We start from the raw sequence: 21,456 nt of genomic DNA, 5'->3' as shown, positions 1-21,456 counted from the left end.
CCCACAATCAAACCACTATCAAACCCACTATCAAACCCACTATCAAACCACTATCAAACCACTATCAAACCACAATCAAACCCACTATCAAACCACTATCAAACCACTATCAAACCACTATCAAACCACTATAAACCCACTATCAAACCACTATCAAACCACTATCAAAACACTATAAACCCACTATCAAACCACTATCAAACCACTATCAAACCACTATAAAACCACTATCAAACCACTATCAAACCCACTATCAAAACACTATCAAACCACTATCAAATCACTATCAAACCCACTATCAAACCCACTATCAAATCACTATCAAACCACTATCAAACCACTATCAAACCCACAATCTAAGGTCAAACTAATCCACATCGATTCTAAAGATGCAAGTTAGAAACATAATCCCAAAACAATCGATCAGTGATCAATAAATGTGTTCCTGACGGGCTCCTAATGCAAAAAAAAAAGATCTGTGATACTTTCCTAGACAAAGACCCAGAAAACCTCTAGATTCATTCACACTGGGATGAAAAAACAAGTCCCCTGGGCATGGAGACCTCAGAGGACTCTGGTGCAACACTTGATGAAATCATATTCTGTGGAGACTGGTCCGAAAGAGCTGTGAAGGGTATAGTTTCTGTGAGGTCTGATACTGAAGGAGGAGTTGTGTCCCCTGTCTACCAGCATGGCAAACACACACACTCACACACACACACACACACACACACACACACACACACACACACACACACACACACACACACACACACACACACACACACACACACACACACACACACATTCATCACAACTGATGCTCCCAGAATCTTATTTACTATAGGTAATACTGCAAACACACACACACCTGTTCTAGCTCTGGGACAGCTGAGGTAAGCGCTAGAATAGTGGAAACACTAGTTCAGGAGACCACTGATATTGCTGCTATCTCTGCATTTAACATTTACATTTAATGCTCTGCTATCTCTAGCTGCAGGAAGTAGGGTGCTGATGATGCTGCAGCACCCCCTGAAAAATCATAATGTAAAAAAAAATATATATATATATATATTTTGCTAAACATATTTCTTCACAAAAGTAGTTCACTTGGCCTTTACTAGTCCTGTATTAGCAGACCGATATAACCGCCTGTAGCATGGGCAAAGCATTTTTTTCAGAACCCCCTCTGCTAGCTTTGCTATTAGTACCTCTACTCTTTGCTATCAGTATCTCTACTCTCTCCTATCTCTGCTATCAGTATCTCTACTCTTTGCTATCAGTATCTCTACTCTCTGCTATCAGTATCTCTACTCTCTGCTATCAGTATATCTACTCTCTGCTATCAGTATCTCTAATATCAGTATATCTACTCTATACTATCAATATCTCTACTATCAGTATATCTACTCTATACTATCAATATCTCTACTATCAGTATATCTTCTCTCTGCTATCAGTATCTCTGCTCTCTGCTTTCTCTGCTATCAGTATCTCTACTCTCTGCTATCAGTATATCTACTCTCTGCTATCAGTATATCTACTCTCTGCTATCAATATATCTACTCTCTGCTATCAGTATCTCTAATATCTGCTATCAGTGCTATCTCTGCTATCACTATATCTACTCTCTGCTAACAGTAGCTCTACACTGCTATCAGTATCTCTACTCTCTGGTATCAGTATATCTACTCTCTGCTATCAGTATCTCTACTATCAGTATATCTACTCTCTGCTATCAGTATCTCTACACTCTGCTATCAGTATATCTACTCTCTGGTATCAGTATCTCTACTATCTGCTAACAGTATCCCTACTCTGTTATCAGTATCTCTACTCTCTACTTTCAGTGCTATCTCTGCTATTAGAATCTCTAATCTATGCTATCAGTGCTATCTCTGCTATCAGTATCTCTACACTCTGCTATCAGTGCTATCTCTGTTATCAGTATCTCTACTCTCTGCTATCAGTATATCAGTATCTCTAAATACTGCTGAACCTGTCCTGAACAGCTATGAAAGGCAGCCATGCTGAACCTGTCCCATTGGGTGCATCACTAACCTGCCTGGTTTATAGCACTCTAAAGCATAATCTGTCAGACCAACTAGTCATAACTAATACTGCATGGACCCTTCATTCATTTAGTCTGAAAATAATACATGTTTAGCCAAGTTAATTAGAAAACACCATTGCAAAAACACTGGCCACCAAAGCTATTTGGGTGCCCTAAGCGAGAGAGAAAAATTTACATTTTAAAATACATTTCCTGCAATTCTACACATTTTGCCACAGGGAGTAGAGAAGTTTAGCAATTTTATAACACATTTCATGCAATTTCACTCATTTTGCCATATGGTAGAGAGAACAAATGTGCAATTTCACAGCTAATTTCCTGCAATTCTACCGATTTTGCCATGGGGTGGAGATTTTGCCACTGGGGCCATGCTCTCCCCCATCCAGGACATCTACTTGAAACGATGCCTGAGAATGTCCCGCAGCGTCATCAAGGACCCCACAGACCCCAGCCATGAGCTCTTCACTCCCTTACCGTCAGACAGACGGTATCGGAGCACGAGGTCTGATATCAACAGGCTCGGAGACAGTTTTATCTACAAGCCATCAGACTGCTGAAAACTTTAAATGGACTCTCCACACCTTAGCACACATGCACTGACTCACACACACACCCACACCCACACAGACATACACCCACACAGAAATACACAAACCCACACAGACATACACAGACATACACAAACCCACACAGACATACACAGACATACACAGACCCACGCAGACATATACAGACATACACCCCGTCAAGGAAAAAAAAAATCTGCAACATTTTCAGCTGGTCCTTGTAATGCTTCATCTGCCCCCCTGCAGACCGCCGGCCACGATGTAGCTGGTCCCCCCTACAGACCGCCGGCCACGATGTAGCTGGTCCCCCCTACAGACCGCCGGCCAAGATGTAGCTGGTCCCCCCTGCAGACCGCCGGCCAAAATGTAGCTGGTCCCCCCTGCAGACCGCCGGCCAAGATGCAGCTGGTCCCCCCTGCAGACCGCCGGCCAAGATGTAGCTGGTCCCCCCTGCAGACCGCCGGCCAAAATGTAGCTGGTCCCCCCTGCAGACCGCCGGCCAAGATGTAGCTGGTCCCCCCTGCAGACCGCCGGCCAAGTTGTAGCTGGTCCCCCCTACAGACCGCCGGCCAAGATGTAGCTGGTCCCCCCTGCAGACCGCCGGCCAAGATGTAGCTGCTCCCCCCTGCAGACCGCCGGCCAAGATGTAGCTGGTCCCCCCTGCAGACCGGCGGCCAAGATGTAGCTGGTCCCCCCTGCAGACCGCCGGCCAAGATGTAGCTGGTCATTCAGGATCTTTCGTGGATAGCACTCCTGAGACATTCTAATGACATGCCCAAACCAGCGCAGTTGGTCCTGGGTGGCCATGCCCAAACCAGCGCAGTTGGTCCTGGGTGGCTATGGCCTCCATACTCTAACAGTTGGTCCTGGGTGGCCATGGCCTCCATACTCTAACAGTTGGTGTTGGGTGACCATGGCCTCCATACTCTAACAGTTGGTGTTGGGTGACCATGGCCTCCATACTCTAACAGTTGGTGTTGGGTGACCATGGCCTCCATACTCTAACAGTTGGTCCTGGGTGACCATGGCCTCCATACTCTAACAGTTGGTGTTGGGTGGCCATGGCCTCCATACTCTAACAGTTGGTGTTGGGTGACCATGGCCTCCATACTCTTACAGTTGGTGTTGGGTGGCCATGGCCTCCATACTCTAACAGTTGGTGCTGGGTGACCATGGCCTCCATACTCTAACAGTTGGTGCTGGGTGGCCATGGCCTCCATACTCTAACAGTTGGTGTTGGGTGGCCATGGCCTCCATACCCTAACAGTTGGTGTTGGGTGACCATGGCCTCCATACTCTTACAGTTGGTGTTGGGTGGCCATGGCCTCCATACTCTTACAGTTGGTCCTGGATGGCCATGGCCTCAATACTCTAACAGTTGGTGTTGGGTGACCATGGCCTCCATACTCTTACAGTTGATGTTGGGTGACCATGGCCTCCATACTCTAACAGTTGGTGTTGGGTGACCATGGCCTCCATACTCTAACAGTTGGTGTTGGGTGGCCATGGCCTCCATACCCTTACAGTTGGTGTTGGGTGACCATGGCCTCCATACTCTAACAGTTGGTGTTGGGTGACCATGGCCTCTATACTCTAACAGTTGGTGTTGGGTGACCATGGCCTCCATACTCTTACAGTTGGTGTTGGGTGGCCATAGCCTCCATACTCTAACAGTTGGTGCTGGGTGGCCATGGCCTCCATACTCTAACAGTTGGTGTTGGGTGACCATGGCCTCCATACTCTAACAGTTGGTCCTGGGTGGCTTTGGCCTCCATACTCTAACAGTTGGTGTTGGGTGACCATGGACTCCATACTCTAACAGTTGGTGTTGGGTGACCATGGCCTCCATACTCTTACAGTTGGTGTTGGGTGACCATGGCCTCCATACTCTTACAGTTGGTGCTGGGTGACCATGGCCTCCATACTCTAACAGTTGGTGTTGGGGGACCATGGCCTCCATACTCTTACAGTTGGTGTTGGTGTTCTTGAGGAAACGGGTAGCTGATAACACCTCTTGGAAGGTTGGCGAATGGTTGACATTTTGAATTGGTGGATGGAAAGGCACTTCTTCCAAAATGGAGTGAGCTGTAGGAGAGCGCTGATTGAGTAGTGCTTCAAAGTGGTCAGCCCACCTCATCAAGATCTGGTTTTGGTGGTCAGCCCACCTCATCAGGATCTGGTTTTGGTCCTTCAATATAGCATGACCATCAGCTGTATTCAGGGGGGTGATGGAGCGACTTCTAGGGCAATAGATCGCTTTAGTTGAGTTTTTGTCAGCATAAATCTGGATTTCATGTGCCTTATTCGCACACCATTGGTTCTGTAGAGCACGCAAGGCTGTTTGCACTTTCATGTGCCTTATTCGCCCACCATTGGTTCTGTAGAGCACGCAAGGCTGTTTGCACTTTCATGTGCCTTATTCGCCCACCATTGGTTCTGTAGAGCACGCAAGGCTGTTTGCACTTTCATGTGCCTTATTCGCCCACCATTGGTTCTGTAGAGCACGCAAGGCTGTTTGCAGTTCCTTACGTGATGCGCACCATTGCTGGCAGAGGGTAACAGACGTGGGGCTGTTGAGAGTAGCCCTGTGCGCTTTGTGCATATTGTCCAGTAAGGTTGTGATGGTGTTAGAGTTCTCATCGAACCAGTCCTTATCTTTCCTACCTCTGTAGTCAACGGAGTGGGCCGCTGCCTGATAGAGCACTGAGCTAATAGATGCCCACTTCTGGTCTGTGGGGTCCTCTGCACTCAGAAGAGGCTCAGTCTTCTGGTCTGTGGGGTCCTCTGTGCTCAGAAGAGGCTCAGTCTCCCTCAGCCTTTCAGCGAGAGAGCGACGGGACTCATCCCTAACTGCAGCTTTCTCAAGCCGGACACAGTGCAGATGCCTCTTGCTGGACTTCTGCAGGCGTTGGGGGGGACGTATTCTCACCTGGAGTTTAGCCAGTATCATACAATGAACTGTCCAGCATTCTGCACCCCTCATGGCACGTGTCAGCAGAACGTCATTAGCGTCAGAACGTCTCACTATGACATAGTAAATCAGGTGCCAGTGTTTGGAGCGTGGGGGCATCCATGATCTTTTATATTTGTTCTTCTGCTGGAACAAGGTGTTAGTGATGATGAGGTTGTGCTCGGCACATAGAGTCAGCAGTCTCATGCCGTTCTCATTGACCTGGCCAACAGCATTCCTACCCAGCACTCCACTCCATATCATGTTGTTATGTCCCACCCTAGCGTTGAAGTCACCCACATCTTGGCTATGGGGATACGGAGAGATATGAGTCTTTCATTTATGCCTACAGGTGTTTGGGTGAGGCTGGGTAAAAGGCTGTTCTTAGCTGCCAGTCCCACACCATGCTGATGTTGTCCACCCAGAAGGTAACCATTCCTGGATAAGGTGTAGCCTTCTCCCTCCTCTTTCAGGGACCCTTCATCCAGGAACCTGTTCTCACTCATGGCAGCAATGTAAATGTTGAAGAGCCTTAGTTCTGCAGCAATCATAGCTGTTCTCTGATGGTCTTTTGCTATTATTGTCAGTGTCCAAAAGAGTTTGGATGTTCTATGTCGCAATTTCAAGGGAATTTTTTATTTTTTTGCCTATCCAGGATGGAGTGAGTGGGCAATTTTTAAGCCAACTTTTCCAGGCCTCTCCCCAGCTGGGGTGAGCAGTGTGGTTCCTAAATAGGGCAGTTCAGTCATACAGGGGTCTGCCGAGAGCAGCTGCCACTCAAGTCCGAACTGCTGGCGACCATAATAGCCCTGTGCCGCTGGTGTGCAGGGGTCTGATTAAGGGCTTTCGGTGCATTCACTCCTGCCCCCATCACCAGATACCCCAATGCCACCAGACTTTAGTCTGGTTTCCGGTTGATGGCTTCACCTGAGGTCAGAAGTGGATACCTGCACAAAGGAAGTTATTTAAAGTGCCGCTGAGGGTGCGCAATCCCCAAGAGCACTACTTCACTGTAGGAAGATGAATTCCAGTGGCAAGGGAGAAACCCAGGATGACCAGTATCTTCCACAGCTGCAGGAGGCTGCTGGATTCCCCAGTCTGTCCACATCCGCCTACCGTGCGCCGCCAGCACACTGCTTTTCTCTCAGGGTGTTCTCCCCTACCCACAAGGCAGCGGGGCAGTGGTTGATGGCTGCCAGGACGTGTCCATACAGAGGTGGGCCTGTACAGACGCATCTCTGGGGCCCACTGCTGCTCCGACATCCCCTGCCGGTTAGCCTAGAGTTTCAAGACAACCAGTTAACGTGCGCCGCCGTGAGGAGGCCCGACAGGAGTCTTTGTCATGAAGAGGCTTTGTACCGGCAAGGGAAGACTTGTGCATGAAGCTGCTCCCCAATTCACCACAAGGGCTAGCCCGGCGGCAGCAAGCTGTAAGCGAGAGTATGCAAGCACGTGGTAAGCGGGCATGCAACTTTGCTCTACCTAGGCACTACTGCAGTAGACGCATCACATGCACCCTGCAGCTGCACACACACACACACACACACACACACACACACACACACACACATTCATCACAACTGCTGCTACCAGACTCTTATTTACTATAGCTAATATTGCACAATTTAAACACTTGCCCCTTAATCCCCCGCACTGACTAGTTTAGCATGTTGCTGCTAGCTTGCTACATTTTACACTTTGCTTCAAGTCAGCAGACCAGTTGTATCTAAGAGATATTGTCACATTTGTCTGACTACTGTAACACAAAAATGATTAATAAAAAATAAATTAAAAAACACTAACTCAAAGTTTTATTTTCAAGATTCTCACTTCAAACCTCTGCCATGTTTGCAAAAGCTGTGCATCTGTTAAACTCCGCCCATTTACCTTTTTAATAACCAATCAGATTTGTTCTAAACCAACCAGATTATTTCTACCCTAAGAACAAAGTTGACTACACTTTATGTCAATCTGCTTGTGGCAGGGGGCCCCTGAGCGATTGCTTATGTCGCTTATGCCTGGAGCCAGCCCTGAACCAAAGAATCGAGAAGAAATAACGTGTTGAGTAGGTTATTGAGAGTAGCTGGGTGGAAGTTTGAATGTGGATATGTCATTCATATTTTGTATGAAATACTTTCTGTGAATCATAGATGTACCAGCTCCCCACATATTTCCTTTTAAAAGCTCCTTGTTTGGTGCAGTAAAAGGCATGGAGAAACTCTTAACTGTGGACTAACCAAAGGTCAACATGGGTCAACCCAGGAGACAGATGTATTGACATGTCATTTTATTTCCTGTTCGCTAAGCTTTAAAAGATAAGGATAATGAGAGAAAAAGAAGACTGTGGACTTCAATAACAGCTCGGCTCCAGTCGAGAAACAAATAATGATTCATGAAAACTGTCTTCTATTAAATGGAGCATGAAACTGAAATGCTGTGGAGAATGTCTCTCTCTCTCTCTGAGAGGTGCTGACACACACATACGAACGCACAGACACACACAGAAACACAGACAAACACACACACATGCACACACACACACACGCGCATACACCCGCTTTAGAACTAAACGAGAGGCTTTGACCCCAATTAGAGATAATTACAAGAGCTACGTGATAATTAGCAACACAACAGCAACCTCACAGAAGCACCATTCAGTTACAAAACACATGGTGATTAAAGCACTAACTGTTGTTGGAGTCATTATGTAGTTTACAACCTCCCGTTTCCCATCTACCACACACACACCATATATTTAGAGGACTGAATGCTCTACAGAACTAGCTGAAGGAATTCCATTTTTGCCCACACCAGTGGTTCCTAAAAGTCATGACAATATATCTTAAGTATTTTGTATTGATATTAATAATACCCACTATTATTCCACTGTATGTGTATGCAGATGTCTGTGAGCTATAACTCTTATCAGTAAGCCTCTGGTCATAAATATAGTTCATTATATGTAGAAGATAGGTTTCACTGGTTTTTATCTATCAGGAGAGGCCCTCCATATTCCATAATCATATTTCACATACCAATGACAGATATCTTCTCCTCTAAATGCAGGGTCTGAGTCTCACACACCCAAACACACTCACAAGCGTGCGTGCACACACACACACACAAACACACACACACACACAGAGGCATGCAAGCACACACACACACACACACACACACACACTTCACAATGAGTCATGGTGCAGCTTGGTCTATACTATGAGATGACACTCACACTCAACATATTATCTGTAATCACACACACACACACACACACACACACACACACACACACACACACACACACACACACACACACACACACACACACACACACACACACACACACACACACTCTAAACCTATCAGCCAGTGATGTTGAAAAAACAATTGGTTGTGGTGCAGCATCTCTTCTTTTCAAACGTGTGCATTCTTTGTTTTCTTTTCAGCCAAATTGAATATTGATTCAATCAGAAAACCTACTGCAGCGCCCAAAAGCACCTCATTGATGTACCAGACTGACGTTTTTTCTTGAAGTGTGACATAATAAATACATTATTCTTAAAGCAAAACACTCTTCTACATTTTAGTCATTTAGCAGACGCTTTTATCCAGAGCGACTTACAGTAGTGAATGCATACATTTCATACATTTTTTATTTTCTGTGCTGGCCCCCTGTGGGAATCGAACCCACAACCCTGGCGTTGCAAACACCATGCTCTACCAACTGAGCTACAGGGAAGGCCTGTAGCTCAGTTGGTAGAAAATGCTGTTTTGTAAAGTACCCACTAAAAAATGTGGTTCACTACAATAAATACTCTGTCCCTGGTAGACCTATCGGGTCGGTTTCTCAGATGCAGAGTAGTCCTGAACTAAAATCAAATATTATATTGAGAACAACTTTTAGTCCTGCTCTGGACTAATCTGTGTCTGGGAATCCGACCCATTATGCTCTAGAGGCAATCTAATCCTGTAATTATTAATAACTGGAAACTGTATGACATATCACTGTTATTAATTTGTAAGTCGCTCTGGATAAGAGCGTCTGCTAAATGACTTAAATGTAAATTAATCACTGAGATTACCATCTGGAGACTGGACTAGAGTAATGCTTTAGGCTGTCCCGGGGTCAATGCTAACAGTGGAGAACAGTTGGACACAAAAATAATGCAGTTTACAATATTTTCTATTTTTAAATTGCTAATTTAAAACTAGAATTCTTAGTCTCTACGTCAATCATTTATAAATTCATGATATATTCTATTGTATGATATTTATGCAATAGAATATTGTATAAATGCTTCATGAGTTTAGTTCATCTCATGTACCCCAGCAGATCGAACCCAAAAGCTTGTTTTACTCCAATTTTTTTTATAAACAATGTAAATGTAAACAAACACTACGTTAGCCTCAAAACATGGTTAAATCTATCATTTTGATATAATGGATGGTCAGTCTTTGCATCCATAGCCCTGTCTATGAATTTGAGAGTGGTTACATTTCTCAAGGCCCATATCCCTCAGCTTTTTTCAAAACAGATGCAGGGAGTCCACTTCGTAATTGTTACAATGAAGGACTCTAGCCTTAACTGTGTCAGCATCAAAACAAAAGGCACACGATTGAAGTATGAGAATATAAAGACAACAACATTTATCCGCAGCTGACATCTGGTTTTGATAACACTGTGAACAACACCTTTGTCTTAATTTTTGTCAGCTCACAATATGTGTATTTTTCAATACATCACGGTATTAGTTTGAAATACTTATGACAAATGTGTATGTTTAATTATCTAACAAATTCCACGCCAGTGATAGGAGCACATTGTGTATCCTAATTCTACATACAACATGTTCACCAGGGCTGTAATGATTAGTAATTTACGTTTTGCAACGGAAACGAGAGTTTCTACTGGACTAATTCAGGTAGGTCCCTCGCCGTTTCGGTTGGTTCCTAGTGAATACACCCAATGTTACAGAAAATGGTAGGAACGTTTCTTCTCGGTTGCGTGTTTCATTTCGGACAATAATACAGCGTAAGGCCGGAAACATTAGACAGCGGAAAAGAAGCAAACTACACATTTTCAAAGTAGGCTATTTCTGAGATAACTAGCTAGCAGTCATGTCGAGCACAAATATATTTCAGACACAGTTATCCCAAATTATGGGGTTATTAGTTGAATCAACAGTTAGCGAGATGGAGCGACTTCTCGACGTGTGCGCTGCTGTTTTGGAGAATAAAGACGATCGTTTCCTGAAGAGTGAAATGGAGCGTCACAAAGTGAGTGAGAAGTGCATCGTCAAACCAATAATCTGTGATCAAACCGTAGAGATGGATAGAGGACTCTTGTTTTTTATATATATATATATATATATATATATATATGTGCCATACTAAGGGTCTGTGACTGCATGGGTAGCGCCATTGAGGCTATAACCCATAGGAAACCCCACGCAGTTGACTACTTTAAAATGTCAGAAGCATGGTGGAATCGTTCAATTTCGCTGCCCATGCTAAATTGTCCTGTTGGCTACTAGAGGCCTCTGTCATTCTCTATGGATTACATTTTTTGACATTTTAGCTAGCTAACGTTAGCCTATAACAGTGTTCCCTAACCTTGTTCCTGGAGCATTACCGTCCTGTGGGTTTTCGCTCCAAACCCTAATCTACCGCACCGGGTTCTCATGTGAATTACAACTGGGGTTGAAACGAAAACCTACATGAGGGTAGTAGCTCTCCAGGAACAGAGTAGGATAGACCTGGTCTGGAAGATATTTCTTCAGATGTTCTATAAAACGAGGCAGGCAGTGAGTGTGTATTTTGAATGATCAGTGACGGTATCAGTAATTCAGTCCAATTGTTGTTGTTATTAATCTTTCAGATAAAGTTTGCGTCATTCATGGAAGTGTTGAGTAAAAGCTCGATGGAGAAAATATCATTACTAATGACTGTGGACGAGATGGAGGTGAGAGCGGTGGAGAAGACTGGTGGAGAAGGCACAAGCGGTGGTGAAGCAGTACATTTGCTTAACCCAGAAGTAAAATCACGTGTAATTATAATCAGTCCAGGAGATATTAGAGAAGCAGTTGCGACTCAAAAAGGAGCCGTAAAGGGTGAGTCATTTTGTGGTTGTTTTTACATTGATTGATAATTTATGGTTGTGGATGTTCCCATAAGAGAGAGTTAAAGGACAGCAACATTGTATCTGTCCCATTTAGTCTGTGATAGCATGGGAAGCGCATAGAGAATGACAGAGATATCGCTTTGCCTTCAGAAAGTATTCACACTCATTGACCTTATCCACATTTTATTGTTACAGCCTGAATTTAAATATGCTCTATGAAGGAACCGCTCCACCATTTGCTGTTTGCTAAAATTAGAATAGTTTGCTTTATTTCAGTTTGTGACAAAACAAGCAAGTATAGTGTAAAGAATCATTGTACCACTAAAATATTGTATTTACCGAAAGTAGGAAGCAAAAACTGAACTTAAAGTAAGCATATAACTAGTGCGCATAGAACATATTTACCGATCTTAGACTTGCTTTAAATGTGTGTTGGTATCACGTTTCATGAACCGAAATAAAAGATCCCAGACATTTTCCATACGCACAAAAAGCTTATTTTTCTCAAATGTTGTAAACAAATTAGTTTACATCCCTGTTAGTGAGCATTTCTCTTTTGCCAAGATAATCCATCCACCTGACAGTTGTGGCATATCAAGAAGCTGATTAAACAGCATGATCATTACACAGGTGCATGTTGTGCTGAGGACAATAAAAGGCCACTCCAAAATGTGCAGTTTTGTCACACAACACAATGCCACAGATGTCTCAAGTTTTGAGGGAGCATGCAATTGGCATGCTGACTGCAGGAATGTCCACCAGAGCTATTGCCAGGGAATTGAATGTTAATTTCTCTACCATAAGCCACCTCCAATGTCATTTTAGAGAATTTGGCAGTACGACCAACCGGCCTCACAACCGCAGACCACGTTTATGGCGTCATGTGGGTGAGTGGTTTGCTGATGTCAACCTTGTGAACAGAGTGCCCCATGGTGGCGGTGGGGTTATGGTATGGGCAGGCATAAGCTACGGACCGCTAACACTTGTATTTTATTGATGGCAATTTGAATGCACAGAGAGACAGTGACGAGATCCTGAGGCCCATTGTCGTGCCATTCATCTGCTGCCATCACCTCATGTTTCAGCATGATAATGCACAGCCCCATGTCGCAAGGATCTGTACACAATTCCTTCAAGCTGAACATGTCCCAGTTCTTCCATGGCCTGCATACTCAGACATGTCACCCATTGAGCGTGTTTGGGATGCTCTGGATCGACGTGCACGACAGTGTGTTTCAGTTCCCTCCAATATCCAGCAAATAATTATACCCTTCAATTGATTGGACTTGAAAAGGTACTATAAGGTCCCACAGTTGCAGTGGTGTAAAGTACTGAAGTAAAAATACTTTAAAGTACTACTTAAGAAATTTTTTATGGTATCTGTACTTTAATATTTATATTTGACAACTTTTACTTCACTACATTCATGCAGAAAAGAATGTACTTTTTACTCCTTACATTTTCCCTCACACCTAAAAGTATTTGTTACATTTGAATGCTTAGCAGGACAGAAAATGGTCCAATTCACACACTTATGGAGAGAACATCCCTGGTCTTTCCTACTGCCACTGATCTGATAGACTCACTAAACACAAATGCTTAATTTGTAAATGATGTCGGAGTGTTAGTGTACCACTGGCTATCCGCCAATAAAAAAATAAAAAAAATGAATTTTAAATGTATTTTTACTTTTGATACTTAAGTATATTTAAAACCAAATACTTTTAGACTTTTACTCATGTAGTTTTTTACTGGGTGACTTTTAACTTAATAGAAAATGAATCAAGTAAAAGTGATCTTTACTTTTGCGTACATTTACAATTGCATACTTTTCCCACCACTGCACAGTTGACTGCCTGTCAGAGCAGAAACCAAGCCATGAGGTCAAAGGAGTTCTGAGACAGGATTGTGTCGAGGCACAGATCTGGGAAAGGGTACCAAACAATGTATGCAGCATTAAAGGTCCCCAAGAACACAGTGCCCTCTGTCATTCTTAAATGGAAGACATTTGGAAACACCTAGACTCCTCCTAGACTTGGCCGTCTGGCCAAACGGAGCAATCGGGGGAGAAGGGCCTTGGTCAGGGAGGTGACCAAGAACACGATGGTCACTCTGACAGAGCTCCAGAGTTCCTCTGTGGAGATGGGAGAACCTTCCAGAAGGACAACCATTTCTGCAGCACTCCACCAATCAAGCCTTTGTGGTAGAGTGGCCAGATGGAAGCCATTCTTCAGTGAAAGGCACATGACAGCCCACTTGGAGTTTGCCAAAAGGCACCTAAAGGACTATCAGACAATGAGAAAAAGGTTCTCAGGTCTGATGAAACCAAGATTGAACTCTTTGGCCAGAATGCCTAGCGTCATGTATGGCAGAAACGAGGCACCGCTCATCACCTGGCCAATAGCATCCCTACGGTGATGCATGGTGGTGGCAGCATCATGCTGTGGGGATGTTTTTCAGAGGCAGGGACTGGGAGACTAGTCAGGATAGGGGGAAAGATGAACGGTGCAAAATACAGAGAGATCCTTGATGAAAACCTGCTCCAGAGCGCTTAGGACCTCAGACTGGGGCAAAGGTTCACCTTCCAACAGGACAACGACTCTAAGAACACAGCCAAGACAATGCAGGAGGGGCTTCGGAACAAGTCTCAATGTCCTTGAGTTGCCCAGCCAGAGCCCGGACTTGAACCCGATCCAACATCTCTGGAGAGACCTGAGAATAGCTGTGCAGCAACGCTCCCTATCCAGCCTGACAGCTTTCAAGGATCTACAGAGAAGAATGGGAGAAACTCCCCAAATATAAATCAAATCCTATAGGTGTGCCAAGCTTATATCGTCATAGCCAAAAAGACTCAAGGCTGTACTCGCTGCCAAAGGTGCTTCAACAAAGTACTGTGTAAAGGGTCTGAATACTTATGTGATTTATTTTTGTAGTAAATGTGCAAAAAATTCTAACCTTTAGTTATGCTTTGTCATTATGGGGTATTGATGAGGGGGAAAAACTATATGAATCCATTTTAGAATAAGGCTGTAACATAACAAAATGTGGAAAAAGTGAAGGGGTCTGAATACTTCCCGAATGCACTGTAATTGATAGTGTAAATAAGGAAGCCTGTACAGAATACAAATATTCCAAAACATGCATCCTGTTTGCAACAAGGCACTAAAGTAATACTGCAACAAATGTGTCAAAGTAAAGTAACCTTTTGTCTTGAATACAACGTGATATGTTTGGTGCAAATACAACACATTTTTCAAGCGTAGTGGTGGCTGCATTGTGTTTTTTTATGTATGCTTGTAATTGTTAAGGACTGGGGAGTTAAAAGAGAAAAAGGAATGGAATACAGCCCAACCCTAGTGTATACTGACACCTAGATTGTGTTGTTTAAACGGGTATAAAGCCAAGGTTGGCGATTTACTGGAACCTGCCGTTATGGAATGTTTGTTCACAAGTATAATTCATTGGCTGATCCCTCCTGATGACCCGAATGGAATCGTGATCCTTCCTTAACCATAGGAAGTCCCACCCAGTTGACTACTTAAAAATGGTGGAAGCCCTTAATGGCAATGTCCATGCCGAAACAGGTTTTATCCATCTAGAGTCCTCTATTTAACTCTATGGATGTTCCAAGTACAGTTTCCTCTTCCTGTGTAACATCAATTATATTACAACATTGTGTTCATATTTTTGTTGTTGCTACAGTTAAATAATTTGTGACCGACCGGCTTGATTCGGTCTTATGTAGCAAAATTTGAAATTGTGTATTTTTTTAATTTCTTTTTTACATTGGATAAAAGTAGACACTCAGAGCTAGAAATTAGTATATCATACACTACAGTTGAGGAACAATGGGAAAGTAATCCTGCTTTGAAAGTTGATAAACTTGTAATCTCACTTTTGAGAAAATGGCCCTTGAATGTTTTAGTAAACCTACTGGAGAGCTCTTCTTAGTCTACACCCTTTCAGCATTGTTCACACCCTCTTAAGCTTTAGCCCCACCCATCTCTTTAAGGATTCACATGTGAGGCCATGTACTAAACAACCAAAGATTTCAAGACTAAAGGCTGTCTATTGACAGTTGTAGCAGTGACCATAATGAACGTTCTATTGTTGTTCGAAATCAAACTTGTTGTAATGAAAAAGTATAAACACAAAAACTACAGGCTGCATGACATTACCTGCCTGGTGATCCAAAATAGCATAACTAGTGTATTTTAACACAAATAAACCACCCATTTAAAAAATGAATTCAGTATATGTCAATCTATCAAACCAACCAGGCAACTAAAAAGCAACATTCTAAACAATGTTTTGGTTAGTTTATAGCTCGTTAGTTAGGTGGCTAGCCAGTTCATAAATAATGACCATATCATATAGCTGACAGTCTTCACTTCTTTAGCTCATGTGTCTTCATTATTACAGGAAAATAAACTCACAACAAGATTATTATTTACCTGTTAATTAATGGTGAGCCAATTACAGAAAATAGCTTACGGTTGTGAGTGTGGCGAAATAAAAGCAAGGCATTCTACTGGAGAATTTTAGAACTTGGACACAGGCCAATGAGACAAACGTTATAGCCTCATTTGACTTTGGTGCAGATCATTTTCTACACATTACCGTCTTTGGTGAACACCTATATCAAATACAAGTTTATTTGCCACATGTACAGTATACAGAAGTTGTAGTGAAATGGTTACTTGCATAGTGGAGTCTTTTGTTTAGACATGTAGCTAGCTAGCGAGCTAAACAATGAACCACAATCCCAACTCATGATGTTACTACCCTGCATGAATCTGCAGGTAGCTAACCAATTAAGTTCAATGTTAGCTAGCTAGCTAACATTAGGCTATAACTAGCTATGCAAATGGCTCTGAGATACAAATAATATTACTACACGATCATACATGTAACGTTAGCTAGCTAACATTACGCTAGCTAGCTAGCTAACATTACGCTTTTACTTGAAATGAAAACAACTTTCTGGCAAAGATTAAACATAATATCTGAAAATGTAGCTAGCTAGACTATCTTACCCATATACATGGATGGACGCTTCTCCCTCTGTCACGGTGTTTGAAGATGTATAAAACACCTGTCTCTGGATTACAACAGCATTCTATGTGTTCTCTTTTCGACTCCGTCTGCATATTTGCAATCAAACGCCAGAATTTTATCCATCTCCTTAGCTATCATACTCCTAATTCCACTGATTTCAAAACTCGGTCCTCCAGAAAGTGGAGAGCAACACTTTTTTTTTTTTTTTTTGTAGTTGTACTACTATGCCTAGTTTCCTGAAACCAGTTACATCTCCGATTTTCTTCTGCACAGCAACAACCACAATGACCTTCTCTGTTTACAGATGAGGGATCTTCTGAGTCTGATAGTCAGGAGGAGGACCATGGCCTTGCCCCCATGCCCTCACCTTCATCAGACGAGGAGTGGCTCCCTGAGGTTGATCCCAGCCAGGATGAGGACTTTGACCCTCAGGCGCCATCTGCATCCAGGTTGAAGATACCCAGGTTAACCCTAATAATTCCATTTGGTAGCTTTTGAAAATAAACAGATTCAGCGCTGTTGCTAACTAGCATAGCTCACATTTTTTTTGTTTTTAAGAATTCTTCCTCATTTATGCAAAGAGTTATGGGATATTAGAATCCTTTTGTCTTAACCTTTTTTTTTCTCTTCAACCTAGATCTGCATCGGACCCAGACAAGCAAGAAGCAAGTAGGGATGGAGAAGACCAAGATGTCCAATGTGGGGATTCTGCAGATGCCGCCCACCAGGGGCCCCTCATCTGTTCCCACTGTGGAAAATGTTTCAAGGAGAAATGGTATCTGACGAGACACCTTCAGTCCCATACAAAATCCTACAGATGCTCTCATTGTGGGAAAGGTTTTAATCTGGCTAAACAGCTAGCGAAACATTCCATTAAACACCAAGAGAACACCTTCAGTTGTACCGATTGCGACGCAGTGTTTCGCCAGAAATGTACTTTGCAGTCACACAAGAAACGTCACAAAATGGAGAAAACGGTCACATGCGCAGTTTGTGAAAAAAAGTTTCTAGGGGAAAGGCACAAGTGCATTGTAAAACGTAGGACATTCAGCTGCTCTTCCTGCCCAAAGGTCTTAAAGACCAGAGAAGGATTGTCTTATCACCAGGGAACACACTCCGGGGAGAGAAAGTATTGCTGTGAGACGTGCGGCAAAACGTTCTTCACCGCTGTGTCCTTAAAAACCCATATGATGACTCATAAAGAGAAGGATCATAGCTGTACTGTATGTGGCCAACCATTCAACAATGGACACGCTCTCAGAAAGCACATGGTAGCCAGCCACCCTGGAGAAACGCCAGAGAAACGCTTCGTCTGCGACGTGTGTGGCAAATGTTTCGCCAAAAGAGACCATCTGTATAAACACATGAGGAGACACAAGGAAGAAAAACCATTTTCTTGTGACGTTTGTGGCAAAAAGTTTCATTCTTCGGGTAATTGCAAAAGACACGAGATAACGCACACAGGTGAGAAACTATATCACTGTGACCTTTGTGGGAAAAGTTTTACCCAGTCCGGAACCCTAACCATACATAAACTAAACACCCACACAGACGGTGAAGAAAAGCCTTCATTCAAGTGTGAGATTTGTGGGGAAGTTTTTCCAAGACGTTATACCCTAAAGAATCATATGGTCACTCACACAGGGAAGAAACCATGTCAATGTAGCGTTTGTGGGAAAGGTTTCTTTAGCAATCCTACTCTTAAAGCTCACATGCTCATTCACACAGGGGAGAAACCGTTTGAGTGTGATCAATGTGGGAAAAGGTTCACCCAGTCAAGTCATCTAAAATATCACGAGCGGCATGTGCACACTGGTGTCAAACCGTTCGTGTGCGACATCTGTGGGAAGGCCTATGCAAATAGACAGAATCTGAAACTCCACAAGTGCAGTGCTTCTGCTAAACGGTAGTCTGTGCAGTGCTTCTGCTAAACGGTAGTCTGTGCAGTGCTTCTGCTAAACGGTAGTAATCTAGCGTCACAACTAGATAATTGTCACCCTGTCAATGAGCAGTATATTTTTGAATGAACCCATTCCATGCTCCTCCACGTGAAGGGGAAAATACAAAAGAAAACTAACCAGGTTTCCATCCAACCGTTTAATGCGATTTAAAGTGCATGTGGGCTAAAAAAAAATGATGTAATTATTAAATTTGCCGACAGAACAAAATACGCTCGACAACGTCAGATCTTTTTGTGTCTGTAAAAATATTTATGCGGGAAATTGCGGTGGATATGCCTCTTATGCGCAAATATAGATTTTTTTTTTTTTTTTACATTTTTTTTTTTTTTATCGGAGTAAACTTGGAGTCACGTGATATGTTGTGTGCTCCTCCCACTATGACTGGGTAAATCCACGCAGTTTATTAGACTACAGATGAAATAAGTTCTGAACTTCACAGGGTGGTAAAAGAGCACAGTGATGAGCTTGATGCTCCTTTCCAATAAATATTGAGAGTCTTATTCTGGTGACATGATGATCGATGTTTGACTGCCGTTTTGAGCAATAAAAATGATCTCACACTTTTTTTGTCCATAATAATCTCATGTAGGTAGTTTACCCGCACTGTATCTGCGAGCTGGTGGCTAGAGCGCACATGCCAAGACCAGAGTGGACACATTCACTATAGAACGCAAAAAGTTGTGACAACCGTCAGCAGAGTTGAAAAGAAGATGGAATCCCATTTAACTTTGTTTTTTTAATTTATTATTTTATTCCGTAACGTTACATTGGAATTTAACTGCAAAAGTTATTATGTGCACTGTGTCATCACGCACATCCTTTATCCTCAACAAGTCAATTTATGGAAACTCATCCCAGGTGGGAAAATATGATTTGTTTTTATTTCAGATTTTAGAATAGTTGCAATTAAAATCTGTCTCCAATTGGATGGAAACCTTGCTATTTTAAGGGAAATAATCTGTGTAAAAAAATGGATCTGCTTTGAGTGTTTTTTGTTATGACTGGACTCGAGTCTGTGTCCTAGCACCAGACAGACCGTGCGGTGGCTAGCTCCATCACAATGTCCTTGTGAATGTATTGATCCTGCTGCTTCTAATTGGAGACCTTCATATTGTTTGGAGTCTGTTATTGATTGTCTACTCATTATCAATCAATAGACGAGCTCATTTTCCAATGTCATCCCGTCACCAGGTCTTTATGAATTTTTTTTTACCTTATTTGACCTTTTGCTTTGATATCTAGATAAGATCAATGTTTCTCTGCTTTTTTATTTTTTTGTTGTTGGCACTCAAATGGCAGAGAAATCAAGTGACAGAATTTGTGATTTTTACCCCCAGCATAGTTGCTTCGGCTTTAAATGCAAATATTCTGTATTTAAAAAAAAATACAAATAAACAAATTAGCCTCTGTGTATTTGTCCTTGTCTGTCTCTTCTCCAAACCACTCTGTATTAAGATCACCATCAGTATGTCTGAGCACAATGGGAGTCTATGGGATCTCTGGCAGCATATTATTTTACATTTTAGTCATTTAGCAGACTCTTATCCAGGGTGACATAGTGCATTCATCTTAATAATGTAGGTGGGACAAACACATCTCAGTCATAAACCATGTTTCCATCCACAGTTATGTGAGTACAGTCTTATGTAAAATCACAACAGATGATGGAAACAGGAAGCTTTGGTACAATTTTATGAATGCTGACGGATAAGTTGTCCATTTTGACATGGTGGGATCTTTTTGTAACCAGGTTGTCATCTAACCTTTTTATGCGAGTAAAGTAAGTCAGATAAGCATGTCACGACCAATGATTTACAATGACTTCAGAAAGAATTCATACCCCTTATTCCACACATTGTTACAGTCTGAATTCAAAATGTATTTAAATTAGTATAATTCTCATCCATCTACACACAATTCCCCATAATGACAAAGTGAAAAATGTTTTTTGAGATTTTTGCAAATGTATAGAAAATGAAATACAGAAATACACTATATATACAAAAGTATGTGGATTTGGCTATTTCAGCCAGGTGTATAGAATCAAGGAGCACACCACCATGCAATCTCCATAGACAAACATTGGCAGTAGAATGGCCTGTACTGAAGAGCTCCGTGACTTTCAACGTGCCCACTGTCATAGGATGCCACCTTTCCAACAAGTCAGTTGGTCAAATATCTACCCTGCTAGAGCTGCCCCCAGTCAACTGTAAGTGCTGTTATTGTGAAGTGGAAATGTCTAGAAACTGCAACAGCTCAGCTGCGTAGTGGTAGGCCACACAAGTTCACAGAACTAATATCAGTTCCATTGTAGAGTTTTCCCTGAAATGAGATGTTGGCCGACCACGGCGAAGGGCTGCGTCCTATGACCAGCCATTAGCCGTAGTATATTGGCCATATACCACACCACCTCGTGGCCTTTTCATTGCTTAATTATAGCCGTCAAAACAAGTTAAATCAACATCCATTGATCGAAAATGATCTGGGGAAGTTTAATAAGGGCACTTTTTTTTTCTCTTGAGACATACAGTGCATTCAGAAAGTATTCAAACCCGTTTGACTTTTTCTCACATTGTGTTACGTTACGTAATGTTTCATCTTGCTCATGCGCACCATCTAGTGCTCGTTCGACTTTTGAATCGGATTTTGGATTTGACACCATATTAAAAAATATATAATTTTATTGGTCGCATACACAATTGGCAGATGGTATTGCGGGTGTA

The 21,456-nt window shown here is 42.7% G+C and overlaps 1 protein-coding gene across 2 annotated transcripts; it reads left to right on the top strand.

Moving 5' to 3' along the window:
• The first annotated feature begins 10,614 nt into the window (after window positions 1–10,614).
• LOC115153326 (gastrula zinc finger protein XlCGF57.1) lies at window positions 10,615–20,142 on the top strand. Of its 2 annotated transcripts, none has more exons than XM_029698696.1 (4): window positions 10,615–10,870; window positions 11,472–11,703; window positions 17,077–17,236; window positions 17,410–20,142. In XM_029698696.1, the coding sequence occupies exons 1-4, from the start codon at window positions 10,712–10,714 to the stop codon at window positions 18,680–18,682; spliced, it is 1,824 nt and encodes a 607-aa protein (XP_029554556.1). In that variant the 5' UTR covers window positions 10,615–10,711; the 3' UTR covers window positions 18,683–20,142. The 2 variants fall into 2 exon arrangements, with proteins under 2 accessions (XP_029554556.1, XP_029554646.1); XM_029698786.1 differs by lacking the exon at window positions 10,615–10,870 and adding an exon at window positions 11,203–11,397.
• The last annotated feature ends 1,314 nt before the right edge of the window (window positions 20,143–21,456 follow it).

The sequence above is a fragment of the Salmo trutta genome, chromosome 1 (genome assembly GCF_901001165.1).
Source record: "Salmo trutta chromosome 1, fSalTru1.1, whole genome shotgun sequence".
Classification (NCBI taxonomy): Eukaryota; Metazoa; Chordata; class Actinopteri; order Salmoniformes; family Salmonidae; genus Salmo; species Salmo trutta.
This window is presented reverse-complemented; position numbering and strand designations above follow the sequence as displayed.